The sequence below is a fragment of the Vulpes lagopus genome, chromosome 17 (genome assembly GCF_018345385.1).
Source record: "Vulpes lagopus strain Blue_001 chromosome 17, ASM1834538v1, whole genome shotgun sequence".
NCBI lineage: Eukaryota > Metazoa > Chordata > Mammalia > Carnivora > Canidae > Vulpes > Vulpes lagopus.
In genome coordinates this window covers 4,553,127-4,567,890 of record NC_054840.1, presented here as the reverse complement: position 1 = coordinate 4,567,890, position 14,764 = coordinate 4,553,127, and the positions used below count along the sequence as shown (strand labels likewise).

The window sequence follows — 14,764 nt, the reverse complement described above, 5'->3', positions numbered from 1 at the left end:
TATTAGTAGTAAAACCAATTCTTCAAACCAATGATTATGATTAAGCACTGTGGCAGGTTGATATATTCTGACCTCAAAATGAGTCATAGACCCGTAGGTATAAAATATTACTTACTTTTGGATAATACAGCCAATCTTCATTATTCCTCGATCTGTATTTTCAAATTTGCTTATTTATTAAAATTTATTTGTAACCCCAAAGTCAATACCCACGTGCTTCTGCAGTCATTCACAGATAGATACGGGAAGAGTAAAAACTTTGGGTTGACCTATGAGCATTTTTTTCAGCTGAGGTTATTCAAGGAGATACCCTGCTTCCTTGTTTCCGCTCTCCTATAGAGAAGGACAGAGGACAGAAATGGGAGAGGTGGAGCTGTGTAGGGAAGAAGCCGGAGCCCTGGGGCTAGTTGGAGGGGCTTTGAATCCCAACTCTGGCATCTGTTAGTGGGCTTGCCTCAGACAAGTCACTTAGCACTTTTGAACCTTGTTTTCTCTTTTGTGAAATAGAGAAAATAGTCTACGAGGATGAATTGTTTTTAGGGTTTAAGATTATAATTTGCAACTATGTGAATCATTTATAACTGTTTAATTTGTAATTGAGATTATAATTTATAACTATGTGAGTAACTTCCAGCTATTTCCCTAGGAGCAATGGATCTATGTTCTGTAATTTGGTATTTGCAGTGACTTTATAGTACATAACAATGGCAAAGAACAACAATCAATTGTATGGCACTGGGCAAGCTCCACACCACTCTGGTGAGAAGTCCGTACCTGCTGAGGTTTGCCTGAATTATATAAGGATTGTCAAATAGATTTTATTGTGGATTTGAAGTATTACTAAGAAAACAACAAAATCCTTGCCCTTGAGTAAGAAATTCAGTAGTGAGGGGAGCCGGGTTCAACAATAAAACAAATAAAAAACAAAAACAAAGCAAGATAGAAATAAATCGGTAACACTTTTTTGAAAGACACATAGGAGGCTCCGTCAAGTTATGAGTTAGTTACAAACTTCGTGCTGGTTCCCTCTTCCCCATTCATCATTTATTTGTTGAACACATGTCACATCAACATGCATTAGAGACAATTTTTTTTTTTTTTACTGTGACTTATCCCTTTAAAATATTATAACTCCTTAGGAGCAAAAACTCAACTGTACTCTCAGAACACCAAGCACACTAGCTTATATGTTGTAGATATCCAATACATGTTTGTTGAGTGACTAGAAGATTAGATGAATGTGCCACCCACCGTGATTATGTGAAGTTCCAGGAAGTTCTCTACTCTCTCCAACATCATTTCTTTGGTCTGGGTTACTCAGGAACAAACTAGTTCCAGTGATTATAATGAATGAATATAAGTGAGATAATCTATTGCCATTTTTGATGCTTTTTTAAAATATTATTTATGTTTAATTGTATTTTTTCTCAGTGGGATCACACATGCTGCAACCCAAAGGGGGAAATTTTTTGAACTCGTACTTGTGCAAACTGAAATGTCTGACAGAGCTAGTCCTGTATGATTTGATAGGTTCCCCTCCTTCTCTGGCCTGCTGAATAAGGTTTTCTGATCTTGTTATTTTAATATATTTATTATAAAATATTTCAAACACATGGAAAAATACACTTGCATAATGAAGATGTAGTTGTGTGTGTGTGTATGTGTGTGTCACCTGACACTGTCAAATCTTAGATTTATAAAACTTGCTATAGTTAATTAATTGTGGTCTTTTAAGGCCTCACCACAGGTTATCAATCGTAGTGCCAATTAATTAATTACCAATTAATTAATAGCATTAATTAATTAACTGCTTGAGTAATTTCATACACTTTTCTCCTTATCCAGGAATGACAAGTATTCTGTTACTACATATTTATGAGATCTGTGAATAATATATAGCTTCGTTTTGCATATTTTATGCTTTATTTAAATAACATTTTACTGTCTCTGATCTGCAACTCACTTTTTTTTTAAGATGTTATTTATTTATTCATGAGAGACACAGAGACACAGGCAGAGACACAGGCAGAGGGAGAAGCAGGCTCCTTGTGGGGAGCCCGATGCAGGACTCGATCCCAGGACCCAGGGATCACACCCTGAGCTAAAGGCAGACGCTCAACTGTTGAGCCACCCAAGCATCCCTGCAACTCACTTTATTTAAAACTTCTGAGATTTATCTAAGTTGACATATTTAGGTCTGGGTCCCTTATTTCCACTGATGTATAGAATTCTAATTTGTGAATATATCGTAATTCATTTATCAATATCTATTAATGGGCATTTAGGCTATTAGGAAGTTGGAATTTTTTGTTACCCATTATTACTTTAGCATAACCTTGTGTAAACACATATGAACAACCAATCGCTGCATTTGATGTAAAACAAAAAGGTAGAAAATGTAAAGCAAAAAAGGTAACAAAATAAAACCTAAACTTTCAGTAAGAACAGGGTAATCCATTTAAATTTCTGTTTCTATGAAATTGTTGGAGTATTTACTTAGACTCTGTGCTTCTGAAGGAACATAAAACACTTTTGCAATTCAATTTTAAGTGCACTAGGATCAATTTTTTAAAAAGTGTTAATTGTGCAGTGAAAGACTGTTACCAGGTGCACTGATCAAGAGGACAGCTTTTAAATCAGATGCCAGTGGGCTCCTATTGATTCACTGAGAGACCTCGGGCAGGGTGTTTAACTTCTTGAAGTCTCAGTTCCTCTCAGTAAAAAGCGGGTAACTCTTGAACCCATGTTATAGGGTTATTGCAAATGAGATATAAATGCATAAAGCTAAGGGTTTGGCATACAGTTATAAAGCACCTTAAATAAATAGGGAAAAAAATCTGCCAACAAATTTGAGAGCCTGTATATTTAGACATATATATACATATATGTGTGTGTGTGTGTGTGTAAATATATATGAAGACATATATAGACTTATTTACATAGATATTTAAAATGTCATTAATTTAAGCAAGCCATATTTTTACATTCGACTCAGACAACTGTTATTATTATAACAAAAATCTCTGAAAAATCTTTGGGATCAATACTATAATTCCCCATACAAGTGAGCCGGCGTAAAATGGGACATTTTTGTGACCTCATTTTTGTAATGTTATTAGAATTAGAAAATTCACCATGGTACGCAGAATTCTAATTCTTCACAACCTGTGTTAAACAAAGTATCACAGCAGTGGGAGACAGGAGCCCCTTTCTTTTTAACACGGCTAAGGCTTTGCGAGTACAAAAAGGAGCATTATTTTGTTAATAATGAAACAAGTACTTTTTATTACGAATAAGATACCAAATGTATAAGGAAGGAACTTGTGGAAATCACTGTACTTGGAAATTGGGCTGAATGAAAAAGGGTGATGAGACTTTTAAGGTGCCACCACAGGGACTCTATTTTGGGTGTCAACATGATGCTTTTTAACACCAAAACGTGACTAGGAAAGACAGTCATGCTGTGGCCCACTGTGATTCTGCACGAGAATACGTATAGCGTCCTCTTAACGGAAATGGTTTTGTGTAGCTAAATCCTCAGTCCATCCTGGAGTGCCAAGGCAGGAATGGGCTGGGTCTAAGCCTGTCTTTTGTATGTTAATGAGCTTTCACCGCAAAGGTTTATGAATTAACACAGAAGGAAGGATTCTTGAAGAAAGACATTTATCTCCTTATTGCCTTTTGTGATGGATTGTTCAGAGCTAAAGGAACACCGGGCCTGAACCAAATCTCCTGCTGCCCTATATAGTTTGTACAATCTCTTTTTCAATAACACCAAGTCAGGGCCGCCCCACTGCCAGACCAGCACTTCTTCAGGAATCTTCTCATAATATGACAGGATAGAACCATCTGTAATACAAATCAACACTATTATTTTCAAAGTAAGCACTTTAAAAGGTTGCTTGAACAAGAAAAGATGAATTTGCCGAGTTGCATGCTATCTTGGAGTTAAAGTACGACTACACCGTGAATTGCATTGCCCCGAGTGTTAGGTTTTATCCTGATGCGTTTTAAGATGAACTGGGTAAACAGTATGAGACGTTCCATTAGTGTTAATATGCAAGATGCAGTGATTAGGTATGATTATTTTCTAAAACTACTGCCCTCTACTTTTTTTATTGCTCCTTCGATCTCTAGCAGGTAGTGAAAACAAAATTTGTAACTTAAAATATATTATCTTTGATGCAGAAATTAATTTTCGTGTTGCAGATTTACTGATTTGTAAAATGCTATCACTAGATGGTAAAAAAAAAACTTTAGTCTGCAAAAAATGATGCCACTTTCTGTTTCTTTTTCAAAATTTGTCTAAAGCCATTTTATCTTTTAAAGTCTTGAATCTTAATTTAGGGTAAAGGACCTATATCCAATGACTTGATGCAAACTTTTGAGAAACAGCAAGGAGGTTGAACTTACAAGATATTTGCACTTAAATGATCATAGCTGAACTCGGATTAATTTTTTTATTCTAGCGTTAGTTTTGTTTTCTTCTATATAGCATAGGATTGGGGTCTTTTTGTTTGTTATATATATATATATATCTCCACTCTTACAGTTTGTCTACGTTCCACTAATTTCCTACTGATAATTTTCGAAAGATTTTCTGCTTTGAAATTCTAATTTTTAGTATGTGTGCTGATTAATTCTGTGGTTCCTTGTGATTGAAGACTGTCAATAAAAGGGCAATTTCACATATAACCTTCAGCGTTTTGAAAAGATGGTGTACTGTGAAATGCTCCTGAAACCGTATATTTTGACAAGGTCCACTTCCACTTAAACGTGTATAAAGTCAGCAGGCAAGTTTCTCAATAATGTAATAATCAGTTATTTCACTTGTCATCTCACATCAAGCCGTCATTTTCCTATGGTGGCTTTTAACTTACCTGACTCTGGCTGCTGTGTATGTATTTCTGTAGCTTGTAAAACATCTAGTTATCGCTCTGTCTATTTTAGCTTGTTCGTTCTAATGATTTATTTTCATTTTCTTTAGGATGCAGACCTGCCGCTAACTGGATTTGATTTATAAGAGGGGAATCTACAGTCAATGGCCACTCTTGTCACGTTGCTACTATGGAAAACAGAATGGTCAATAGGATATGGTCTGATAAATAGTGATGATTGAAGATGTTACTTCAATCCATGTGAAGTCGATGGGAGATACTGGCTGCGTAAAGAGCTTCCTGAGCTTTTCTTGACGAGCTTGACTTGAAGAAGTCGGAGGTGTGAGCTACCACTATACAGTCTTCTCAAGCGGATACAAATACCTTTGCCTCGCTGAAACCAGACAACTACACAACTAATGTGGGACCATGGCACTGCCCAGATGCATGTGGCCAAATTATGCTTGGAGGGCAATAATGGCATGCTTGGTACACAGGGGATCGGGTGCCTCATTGACTCTCTGCGCGTTGGGATGTTTGCTGCAGGCTGCCCATGTGCTTTCACAAAAACTGGATGATGCAGACCCACTGGTGACCACCAACTTCGGCAAGATAAGAGGGATTAAGAAAGAGCTCAATAACGAAATTTTGGGACCTGTGATTCAATTTCTTGGGGTTCCGTATGCAGCCCCACCAACAGGGGAACATCGTTTTCAGCCTCCAGAACCACCATCTCCCTGGTCAGATATCAGGAATGCGACTCAGTTTGCTCCTGTGTGTCCCCAGAACATCATTGACGGCAGATTGCCAGAAGTCATGCTTCCTGTGTGGTTTACTAATAACTTGGATGTGGTTTCATCATACGTACAAGACCAGAGCGAAGATTGCCTATATTTAAACATATACGTTCCAACTGAGGATGGTGAGTTTACTGCAGGAAAAGCAGGGAGATAAATTTATATTTTCTTTTCTATTCTAAGTTCTAACGATATTGATTCATGTGTACTGGTAGCATGCATGGCTTTTCCTGTTGGCATGTAGACATATTTTACATGCTTGCATGCCGCTCTTTTGGTTTATGTGTGTTAGTGTATCTGTTCTTATTTTTTTTCCTGTGCCTACTCATTTTTTTTCCTCCACAGCACGTATATTTAGGTAGAAATGGGTTCCTAATTTCCATTTCCTACCGAATGACTTCTGAGAAGATGCATCAACATGTCTCCATTGCATGTGCAGGCTCAACGAATCGGGGATCTTTCGCAGTAAATGCAGGAGCATATTAAGTTAGATAGTGGTGTTGCATGTTCCGGCGGTCTGTGATGGAGCGCCATGTTATTTTCTAGTCTTCTATTCATTTTTCAGTAAAAAGAATATCCAAGGAATGTGCCAGAAAACCCGGCAAGAAAATATGTAGAAAAGGAGGTATGTATAAAAGTGGAAATAAAAAATGGGGGAAAAGCTTGCAGAGGAAGAAGATATTCTCCCTCAGGATGATTTGCTGATGCTGGGAAGTGAATGGCTAGGTGATATTTGGGATTTCTTGAAGCCTGTCAAGGAACAGAAAGATGATGAAGGAGAGCTGTAGCTGAGCAGATAATGTTGACGAAGCTCATTGGTGGTGCCTTGTGTGCTGGTGCTGGTGGCATCAACAGGAATTGAATCTCTGCTCTGAGTTGGTGTTTAGAGGAAAAGATACTCGGGCTATGACACTACCCGCGAGGAACCCAAATGATGCTGCCTTGCCAACTGGTTGACTTTTTCTCTGAACCCTGTTCTCCAGAGAGCGATTTCTGTTCCTCTTAAAACTGATCAGTTCAGTCACAAACCTAGTTTTTTGCCTCTTTATTCTTAGCTACTTGCGAATGCCCTATGAACTTTCTCATATCGGGGTAAATTTGCCATAACTGCTGGGCGATTACCGTTATTAAGTAGTAGTATTTTCCCCCCAGATAGTCTATATTTTCAGTCCCTCTTCCCGAAAAGAATGAGATTTTGCAGATTTTTATCCTAAATATTTACAGTCTTAAAATTACTTTAACATTTTTGTATTTATGTTAAACAATTTAAAACATAGGGAAGAACATGATTCAGAAGCTACAATTAAATCAACCTTCAAATCATCCTCTAGCCAGATTGAGCAAATGTAGACACTGACAGCTGCAAGCTTGCATCTGAATGTAGCTTGTCCACACTCCATTTTTATATAACATCCAGTAAATCACTCACAGGAGAGTATGATTTTCTATGGCAGTAAATCATCTAAGTGTTATTTTGACCTTATTCATAACTTTGTAGAATTTCCAATCTTCATACAGAAGTCATATTAATATTCTAGTGCTGTACATTCTATCTCTCTTTGCACTTCTCATCTGGCTGGACCAAGTCAGATTTCATTACAACATCCTTGTGGGGCAGGGAGTGTCTAAACTGTTCTGTTTTACGAGGATCGCATTATATGGAAAAGCTTCATACAACAGAATTCTCAACTGCCGATCAGAGTATTTGCATTAAATTGAGTTTTGTTTGGTTTTGTTTTTATTTTCATTTCTTGAGCCATACTAGTAGAATGGGATTTGACCTTTGTTTTATTATTGATGCTGCAATTTGGGTTCAAAGCACACTCTACTTGAGAAGATGGATATAGAGGGAACAAAGTGTTTTAAACGACTAGAACACAGTCTCTTGTTTTTCCCCAAATGAGAATAACTGCAGTAATTTACATGCCTTCAACTAATGTACAGTACTGCAGTGGTTATTATTATGCAGCTTATCAAGCATGTGTAATTAGCTAAGTGACTTTCACCTCCTATCACAAAGATGTTGATTCACAAAGTCATAAATAAAGATGCTATTGAAGAATGTATAAATAGAGCATAATACATGAAAATATGTACAATCAAGGAAATGAGAAGGATACCAAAAAGGTAAGCTAGTAAGCGAGAAAGTGACCTTTCCTCTCATATAACTTCAAGGGAAAATAGCTTCATTAGAAAATTCTTTTTCATTGTTCTTTGGATTGTTGGTTCCATCGGCTGTATGAGAGAGTTGGCAAAGAGGTGTGTTAGGCTGTGCTATTTACTTTGGCAAACTTTGAATCAATTTCTAATTAGCTTGAGGATAAAATCTGTAGATACTTCAGTCTGTGTGGTGTATAGTCTAAATCTATTGTGTTTTTATGTTCAGCAGCTTAAAAAAATATTTTGCATGGGTATTTAATATATACTATTATTATTAAATAATTTTTGTTCATCTACTGGCTATTTGTATGTTGCCCCAAAGTCTAAATAACAAAGATTTTAAATGTAACTTTCTATATAAATGGCCTATTTAAAACTAAACAAAACTAAAGTTTAGAGCTTGACTTTAAGCAGAGGTGTAACATTGTTTTCCCCCCAAACTTTTAACTTTTTTTTCTTCTCGATCATAGAGAGTCTTTTTTGGTCACTTCAAGAAATCATATTATTCTAATTCAAATACTAGTCACTTAATATCTACACAGATAGCAACATCTATTGCATATGGATTATAAATTCTTCAACAGAATTCTAGAAGTTTATAAATGATGATTCAGGAACTATAAGAATAGTTGTGTTGCATGTTACAGGTGTTAAAGATATTTTCATTTGTTATTATTTGTCTTTTTTTAAAAATTGCGGATGGTCACCTTCTGAGGCACATGAACCCCCACCCCATGCCAACTACACTAAAATCTGCGCTTACTGTGTAAATCCAAAACCATTTCTTAATTGCCTAAATCATGTACTCTTCAAGGGAGTCAGTAATGAATGAAACAAAGATCCTTCTTCCTGCGGAACTTACTGCATTCAAGTAAGTTTACAGAGAACAAACCATCTTCTCCACTTTTGTCTGTATAACAGGAACAAATCTTTTACTTCCTCCAAGAGATGGCTTGCTATAGTATTTTTTTTTTTTTTTTAGGATTTATTTGTTTAAGAGAGAGAGAGAGAGAGAGAGAGAGCGTGAGTGGGAGGGGCAGAAGGAGAGAGAGAATCTCAAACGGACTCTGTGAACAGCTTGGAGCCAGAAGTGGGGCTCGATCTCATGACCCTGAGATCAGGAACTGAGCTGAAACCAAGAGCTGGATGCTTCACCGACTGTCCCCACTCAGGCGCTCTGCCTTGCTATAGTTTCAAAATAGAGCTTTTATAATATTTTCCTGTGCAGTTGAAGGAAAAAAAAAAAACATTTTTATCAATAGGCTTCCTCTCATTTAAAAGAGGTCCCAGTTGCACTTTTCAATCTATCTTTTTATATTTCCCATGATAGTTTTGGCCATATGTTAATTACTCTCTAGATATTTCTTCAGGGTTTTATCCTTGCAAAATTGAAAGATGAGTGCTTAAAATGGGATGACGATATCAACACCGGGCCAAATAGGCAGATTACATGTGACTGAAACTGAAATTTGGATGTAGAAAAGATATTACTATTTATTTTACAAATAAGAAAGTAGGTTCTGGGGTTAAGTGTTCTGACCTGATTTCTATTGCTAGTAAGTGGTAGTTAGGTTTGGTCCTAGTTCTTGCTAATATTAGATGCATTACCATAATGTTATGTTACCTCTCCTAGAGATTTCTATAGCAGAGGCTCATATCTCTCTACCTTCTTGATCTCCCTTTCTTTTTTTTTCCCTCTCAAATATATTGTTAATTCTTTTTATTCTCCTGTTGACTCTATTTTAAATGGATTTAATGCTTGCTTTAATTGAATTGGGTCAAGTCCATGGTAGCAAATGATTTCCAGAAAACATGTTAATATCCTTTTTGTGAATATTCTAAAATCCTACAGATAATTTTCTTATTGTCTAGACCAAGATCCCAACATATCTCTCCTGGCTACTATCAGGAATAGCTTTAATTTGCTTATGTTTCATTTTGTTTCTCTAGTTTGCTGTCTTGTGAGAGTTGCCAACAAACAGAAGAGTGGTCAAATATTAGGCAATAAACATGAGAAGGAGGAACAAGGGACCCAGAGAATCCACAAACAAATTGATTGGCTCATGGATGCCCTAGAGTTGTGTAGCTTTGTGTTTCTCCCGCACTTTGACTACTATTTGCATATAGCTCTTTTGAGATGAATACAGAATTGATTTTCATTTCTGCAGTGGTGAGAAATTGCTAACCTACTTTTTTCATATACCCCAATTTTTAATGTACAGGAAGTTAGAATGAATCTTAATAGTTGGCTCTTGCATAATTTTTTACTTCTTGAGCATTTCATTCTTGATTTTCATGAACTATTTTACATTTACATTCTCTGTTTAGTAGTCTTTTCCTGAGATAATATGGAATTCATTCAAGAGCCTTTTCTACAACTTTAGGGTCTATCTGGTTGTTTGTTGAACACAGACACTGATTTTTTTCCCTGATTAGTTGCTTATAACAATACTCTTTCCACTGTTAATGTGTGTCAAAGGAGATTATGTTCCATAGTGCCCATCCTTTTTGCTTACACATTTTTAGCCAATTTATCCATCTAACAAATATTTATTGAGTCCTTACTCTGTGCTATTAATGTTCTAGGATCCAGAGATAACAGCAGAAAAAAAAAAAAAAAGGTCCTTAACATCCTGGAGCTTACATCTAGTGTGTGGAGACTAATTGTAGAAAATAAACAAAATCAACAGCTAAAGTTAAGAAGATGAGAAATCATCAACAGAGTATGGAGGATCAAGAGTGCTGGAGTGAAGGATGATGGTAATTTTAAATAAGATATTTAGCATAGTCTTCATTCCAATGAAGACCTGAAGGAGATGAAATGCATATCTGGAGAAAGAGCAGAGTAAAGAGCTGGAACAAAGGCATTAAAAGTGAGAGTCTGCATTGTGTAGGTAGGGAACAACTAGCACTATAGTATATCCGGAAAGGGTAAGGGAGAGAGGCAGTGAGATTCAGAATGATCTGACTTTTATTAAAGAGGTCATGCCAGCACAGCAAAGGAGGCAGTGAACAAAATGAAAAGGTAACCTTCTGAATGGGAAAAGGTATTTGCAAATGATGTATCTGATAGGGGTTAATATTTAAAATATACAAAAAACTGGCAACTCAACACCAACACACACACACACACACACACACACACACACGCATGCAAAACACAACCCAAATAATACAATTTAAAAATGGCAGCCAAGCCTGGATAAACATTTTTCCAAAGAAAAGATACAGATGGCCAACAGACACATGAAAAAATGCTCAACATCACTGATCATCAGGGAAATGCAAATCAAAACCACAATGAGGTGTCACCCTATACCTGTCAGAGTGGCTAGTATCAAAGAGACAAGAAAGGACAAGTGTTGGCAAGGATTGTAGTGAAAAAGGACCCCTTGTGCACTGTTGGTGGGGATACAAATTGGCACAGCTACTGTGGAAAACAGTATGGAGTTTCCACAAAAGAAATTTAAAACAAAACTCTCATACGATCCAATAATTTTACCACTGAATTTACCCAAAGAAAACAAAAACACTACTTCAAGAAGACATATAAACCCTATGTTTATTGTAGCATTATTTAAAATAGCTAAGATATAGAAGCAACCTGAGTCCATAGATGGATGAGTGGATAGAGAAGATGTGAGAGATATGTGTACGTATATATGAAGCCGTATTACTCAGCCATGAGAAATAACGAGATCTTGCCATCTAGGGTAATATTGAGAGGGCTGGAGGAAGAAAAGAAAAACAATGGATACTGCAAAAGTGTTATGTACGAGATGGGAGGTAAACCAAGATTTTTTTGTTGTTGTCTTAGAAACTAGGAAAATACATCAAAACAGTGATGACAGAGTGATCATCTCTACCAGAGCAACTTTTGTGGGGTATATGGCTCTGACCACTGGAGTGGGTCTAAGAGAAAATGGGAGATTTGGAGTCTCTGAGCATAAATGGCTATTTTAAGAAGTCTTGCAATAAGAAGGATCAGGGAAAAAATGGGAATGTAAGGAAAATAGGTTGTTTTGTTGCTGTAGGCTAAGATGAAAGAAATAAAGACATGCTTGTATAGTAGAAAGGGAACAATGAAAAATATTGAAGATGATAGACTGTTAGAATGACATTTTTATAGAAATATGGGATCTGGTGCACAGTTGGGGGCTTTGGGTTAAAAAGAGCATAAACAGATAATTTAAATCAACAATGCTAAGAAGAGCACATGAGTAGAAATCCATGGGTAGAAGTGGTAGTGGGATTCTGTTTTCATCTGATTGTTTTTATTTTGTTTGATGTGTGATATTAAGGGGAATGGAGATAGATTTAACATTGGTGAGCTCTTAGTTTGTTCTAGAATAAGCGCTTGGCTGGCTCAGTCAGTAGAGCGTGAGACTCTTAATCTTGGGGTTGTGAGCTCAAGCCACACATTGGGTGTAGAGATTATTAAAAAAACTTAAAAAATTTGTCCTAGAATTTAGCATTATTATTTTTTTTTAAAATTTTTATTTATTTATGATAGTCACAGAGAGAGAGAGAGAGAGAGAGGCAGAGACACAGGCAGAGGGAGAAGCAGGCTCCATGCACTGGGAGCCCGATGTGGGATTCGATCCCGGGTCTCCAGGATCGCGCCCTGGGCCAAAGGCAGGCGCCAAACCGCTGCGCCACCCAGGGATCCCAGAATTTAGCATTATTAATTTAATATAACAATCTTCTGAGTGTTTTTTTTATTTTTTTATTTTTTATTTTTATTTTTTTTTACCATATTACAAATGCAGACATGGAGGACCAAAGAAGTTAAGTATCTTGTCTAAAGTTAAATACTTTGTTGGTGCCCAGTTATATTTCCTCTGAGGTGACTATTTGTGAACAGGGAATAAAAACCATACAACAGCAGCAGCAACGATCTGTTTGTGTGGGGTCCCAGATGGAAGAGAAAATGAAACTGGTGGTCGGTTTGCTAATAGAAAAAAATCATTATATACTGGAATGATGACCACATCTGCTTCATTTGGGGGTTTGAAGATGAATGGGAAACCAGATTGCACCAAAGATTTGGCTCCATATTTGAATTAGGAGCCTTGGACACATGTGGTTAAGGCTTCTAAAAGCTAAACAGTTTAACTTGGGACTCTGAAATGAAGTAGATCTAAAGGGTTGTAAAGTTTTAAAAGAACAGCATCAATTGTGCCATTGTTTGCTGACAGGCAGAGAGAGTCCTCTGAAGCAGATGATTAAAAGGCCATTATAGTTGTCCAACTCAATTTTTCCAGAGAATAAATACCTTTTTTTCTTATAGAAACTGGACTTGAAGTCGAAAACATTTAAGACTTATGTTACCAGCAGAAAGAGTTATGCCACAAAATAAATCCTGCGTAGAAATTGCTTTTCTTTTCCCTCTCCAATGTATAAAAAAAATAATATCTTTTCCGTATGTATTGTTTTCACATCTAGGACATGCTACTGGCTTAGTGATTATGACAAAATTATTGCTTTAAATCATTTCTGTATTACTTAGCATTACAGATTTTGTTGATCATCTTTTGGCTTTTTTAAGATTTCTCCTGTGAATGTTCTTTTTCCTTCCTGTCCTGGTGGCACGTGCTGAAATAGTCTAGGAAGTGACCAATTTCAAAAGTCACACCAGCATATGAATTCGCTAGTGCAGTCATACGAACTCATTCTAGATTTGATGATCTTGAATTTCTGGACTAGATGTGGATGGATACATTCGAATAATAAATTTTCTTATAACCATTTGGAAGAGGATGGAGTGCTTCGTGTAACGTTTCCTGTATTAGTTTCCTACGGCTGCTGTAAGGAACTGCACAAAATGCGTGGCTTAAAATAACAGATTTAGTGTCTCACGGTCCTGGAGGTGAGGGGTCCAGAATCGAGGAGTTGACAGGGATAATGAATGACTCCTGGAGCTTTTGAAGGAGGATCTCCTGGCCTCTCTCTGAGCTGCTTTCTGGTGTTGCCCAAGGTCCGGGGCATTCCTTGGCTTGTAGATGCATCACTCTGGTTCCACCTCTGTTACTACAGGACTTTCTTCCCTGTGTGTCTCCCCATGTCTCTGCGTCTTCACATGGCTTTCTTGTAAGACACCAGTGACAGCATTTATGGCCCATCTTAATCCAGTATGACCTTATCTTAATTACATTTTCAAAGCCTCTGTTTCCAAATAAGGTCATCGTATTACTTTGCTAGCGTTGCCCTAGCAAAGTATCGTGAACTGCATGTCTTAAAACACAGAAGATTTTTGCTTATAGTTCCGGAGGCTGGAAGACTGAGATCCAGATGTTGACAGGTTGATTCCCTCTGAAGGCTGGGAGGAAGAATCTGGTCTAGGTCTCCCTCCTTGGGCTTACAGATGACTGTCTTCTCTTTGTGTCTCTGCACACGACATTCTCCCTGTACGTGTGTCTGTGTCAAACTATCCCCTTTAAAAATCCGTTTATTAAAAAAAAATAAAAATAAAAAATAAAAATCCGTTTATTAAACTGAGGTACAATTGATAGATAACCCTACATTTGTTTCAAGTGTACAACGTAATGATTTGATATTTCTTCGTATTGTGAAGTGATCACCATACCAAGTCTAGTTCACATCATCACCATGCTATAGTATGGTTACATCACCATAGTAACGATTTTTTTAAGATGAACTCTTAGCAACTTTCAAGTATGAAAGACAGTATTATTAGCTGTAGTCATCAGCTATTACATCCCCATGACTTACTGGAAGTTTATACCTTCTGACCTCCTTCACCCATTTTGCCCATCCCTCACCTCCACCTCTGGTAACCACCAATCTCTTCTCTATATCTCTAAGGCTGTTTTCTTTGTTTGTTTGTTTGTTTGTTTGTTTGTTTGTTTGTTTGTTAAATTCCATGTATAAGTAAGATCATACAGTATTTGTCTTTCTCCCTTTGGACTT

The 14,764-nt window shown here is 36.9% G+C and overlaps 1 protein-coding gene across 4 annotated transcripts in view; it reads left to right on the top strand.

Annotated features, from left to right (window-relative positions):
• Positions 1-14,764, top strand: part of NLGN1 (neuroligin 1) — a 651,016-nt gene that overhangs the window by 12,563 nt on the left and 623,689 nt on the right. For all 4 annotated transcript variants that reach the window (XM_041731469.1, XM_041731468.1, XM_041731465.1 and 1 more), the window contains exon 2: positions 4,988-5,799. In XM_041731469.1, coding sequence (XP_041587403.1) covers positions 5,307-5,799 — 493 coding nt within the window. In that variant the 5' untranslated portion in view covers positions 4,988-5,306. The remainder of the gene's footprint in view (positions 1-4,987; positions 5,800-14,764) is intronic.